This window comes from Anarrhichthys ocellatus, unplaced genomic scaffold (assembly GCF_004355925.1).
Source record: "Anarrhichthys ocellatus isolate YVR2014 unplaced genomic scaffold, GSC_Weel_1.0 scaffold2788, whole genome shotgun sequence".
Classification (NCBI taxonomy): Eukaryota; Metazoa; Chordata; class Actinopteri; order Perciformes; family Anarhichadidae; genus Anarrhichthys; species Anarrhichthys ocellatus.
Window position 1 is genome coordinate 4084 of NW_022282762.1, and position 2799 is coordinate 6882.

General features: G+C 46.7%; 1 protein-coding gene across 1 annotated transcript; it reads right to left on the bottom strand.

Annotated features, from left to right (window-relative positions):
* Nucleotides 1-501: 501 nt before the first annotated feature.
* LOC116378554 (alpha-1B adrenergic receptor-like) lies at nt 502-2691 on the bottom strand (the record flags this gene model as incomplete). The annotated part of the gene is made up of 3 exons (XM_031840445.1): nt 502-765; nt 897-1018; nt 2298-2691. Coding segments are annotated over 3 exons (780 nt in total), but the record flags the coding sequence as incomplete, so codon positions are not given.
* Between the last annotated feature and the right edge of the window lie 108 nt (nt 2692-2799).

Here is a 2799-nt window from a genome sequence, read left to right on the forward strand (position 1 = left end):
TTTACTTTACCTTATATATTTTTAATTAATTGACATTATTTTGTAAAAATCTGTTTTCACTTTGATATTAAAGGTTTTTTTTGCAAATTCTTGTCAAAAAAGCCAAATTATATAGACCATGATTTCATGTATAAAAGCAACAAAAGGATGAAACATCCAAGGGGGGTGAATACTTATGCAAGGCACTGTATTTAAGATATTTATCACATCTTATTTTGAATGTTTGTTTATTATCTCAGTCCATTTTAAATACATTTTTGTGTATTTTGCAGTTTTGTTGTTGACGTTTGAGTTTCGGTTGATGTTGATGTCATCAGGTGGTTTCAGGTCAGAGGACGTGAGGAAGAGTCCCGACCACCTGTGACGTCATCACACCTCGGTGAGTGACAGAGCGTCTCGTGATGTCAGCAGTGACACCTGTGCGTGTTTCTAAAACCACTTCCTGTCCCAGGACGGGGAAGGGGGCGTGGCCACCTGAGGCAGGAGGTAAGTCAGTTACTGTTACGCCGTCCCAGCATCCTTAGCGAGCGGCGACACCGGGCTCAGATGCCTCCGTCCCGTGGACCCGGTCTCGGTTGGGGGGGAGGAGGAGGCTGAAGGGGGGCGGAGCCTGGAGGCGGTGCAGCGAGGACTTTGGCTGATGGACGACAGCGTCTGCTGGCTGCCGTTCAGGAAGGACGAGGTGTTGGAGCCCTGATGGAGGCGATAGTTATAATATATCCGACGCTTCCTCTTCCACCGACAACGCAGGATCCTTATGAAGGCCTGGACCACGAGACAAGAACCAGAACCACATTAGAGCTGTCAGAGTACTGAACCAGTATCTGAAACACTGAACCAGTAACCAGTGGTAGTAGTAGTAGTAGTAGTAGTACTAGTAGTAGTAGTACTAGTACCTGTTTAAAGTCCCGGCTGTTACAGGGGTAGATGATGGGGTTCAGGCAGCTGTTGAAGTATCCCAACCAGAAGATCACTTTGAAGAAAGTTTCAGGAGGACGAAGACTACTGTTGAAGGAACCTGAACACACACACACACACACACACACAGAGAGAGAGTTAGTCATCATCTATTCTAACTCATCATCATCCTCATCACCATTATCTCCTATTCTGTCCTTGTCTCCTCACATCACAGAGGAGGTGACCTGTAGATGAGGCAGGTGATCTGCAGCATGTTGGAGGTTCTCAGAGGATTGTGGAGGATTATGGGGGATTATGGGGGATGAGGTTTTTGATGTTCTTCAGATATCACAGACTGCTGGATGATTATTTCTCCCAGAAGGTGGACTTGTAAGGCCATCCTGCGCCTCAGGCTGTGTTCTGTGACTATATATGAAGGGCCTGACCTCGTCCAGAGATCATGTGACACCTTCCCATGATGCATCACTGTCACACCTCCAAGTTTGGTGAGACTAGGAGAAGTTATTTTGGTTTCAGTTTAACATGGATCCTCTGATCCAGGATCTGATCCTCATGAACTCAGAGTAAAGTATTTAATCACAAGGTAAGAGAGGAGGAGAAAGGAGAGAGGAAAGGGGAGAGAGGAAAGGTTTGGGTTTATTGATCCAGGAGACACCAGATCACTGTCACATCATCAGTTCAAAAATATATATAAAACAACTCATCCAAGCACAAAAAAATATCAACTTGGAAGGAGGAGAGAGGAGAGGAGGCAAGGACAGAAGGAGAGAGGAGAGGAGGCAAGGACAGAAGGAGAGAGGAGAGGAGAAGGGCCTCGATACGCCAACAAAGACTCCACAGAAGAAAAAGAAGAACAAATATTGATAAGAGTACTAGTATCTACATGTTGCACAGATTGAATTCTGTCTAACAGGTGATGGAGATGAGCCAATCAGAGTGGTTTGACTCTGGTTCTTAAAACATTATGGGATGTTTAAATAGAGTAGTTCATGTGTTCCAGGATGAACTCAGCTGCAGCTTTTAGTAACTGAGTCACTCTATGACTCATGGTTAGTTTTATTTTTATGATTTATTTTGGTTCAACAAATCATAACGATTATCGTGGACAGTTTATCACCAAAACTACATTTTACAGATGACATGTGAACACATCACGATAACGTTATAATGTACCTTCAGCCAGTACTTGTGTTCACTGAGCAGAGCCTGAAGGCATCATGATGTAACTAGTGAACCTCCGTTGGTTAGCCGTTAGCGGTGCTGCTAACGTTACTGGCTCTCCTCCTGTTGCTGTAAACACTGATTGGTTGTTAATAATGTAACATCATCAGAGATCAGAGACTATAATAATGAGTATTGCTTAGAGGGACACGTACTGATGGGCAGAACCAGGAAGAAGGGCAGCCAGCAGAGGATGAACATCCCCACCACCACCCCGAGGGTCTTGGCCGCCTTCTTCTCTCTGGAGAACTTCAGCAGTTTGAGGGTGAGCGCGCTGCGTGCGGACGAGGCCCCGCCCCCTCCGCCCTTGGGGGCGTGGCCTGGCTCCTGGACTGGCTGGTTCCTGCGGTGGATCCTCATGGTGAGCTCGTTGGAGTCCTGCAGACGCTCCCTCATGACGCCGGCCTCCAGGTTCTTGGTGGTCCGCTTGGCCACGACGTAGACCCGCCAGTACATGAAGAGGATGACGGCCAGAGGGATGTAGAAGGAACCGAGAGACGAGAACAGAGCGTAGAACGGTTCCTCTGTGATGAGACACACCGTGTCGTCCTGATGGGGGTGAGAGGTTCTAGTGAGAACACTCCAGATTTAGAACCCGAAACACTCAGTAATAGAACCTGAAACACTCAGTGATCTAGAACCTGAAACACTCAGTGA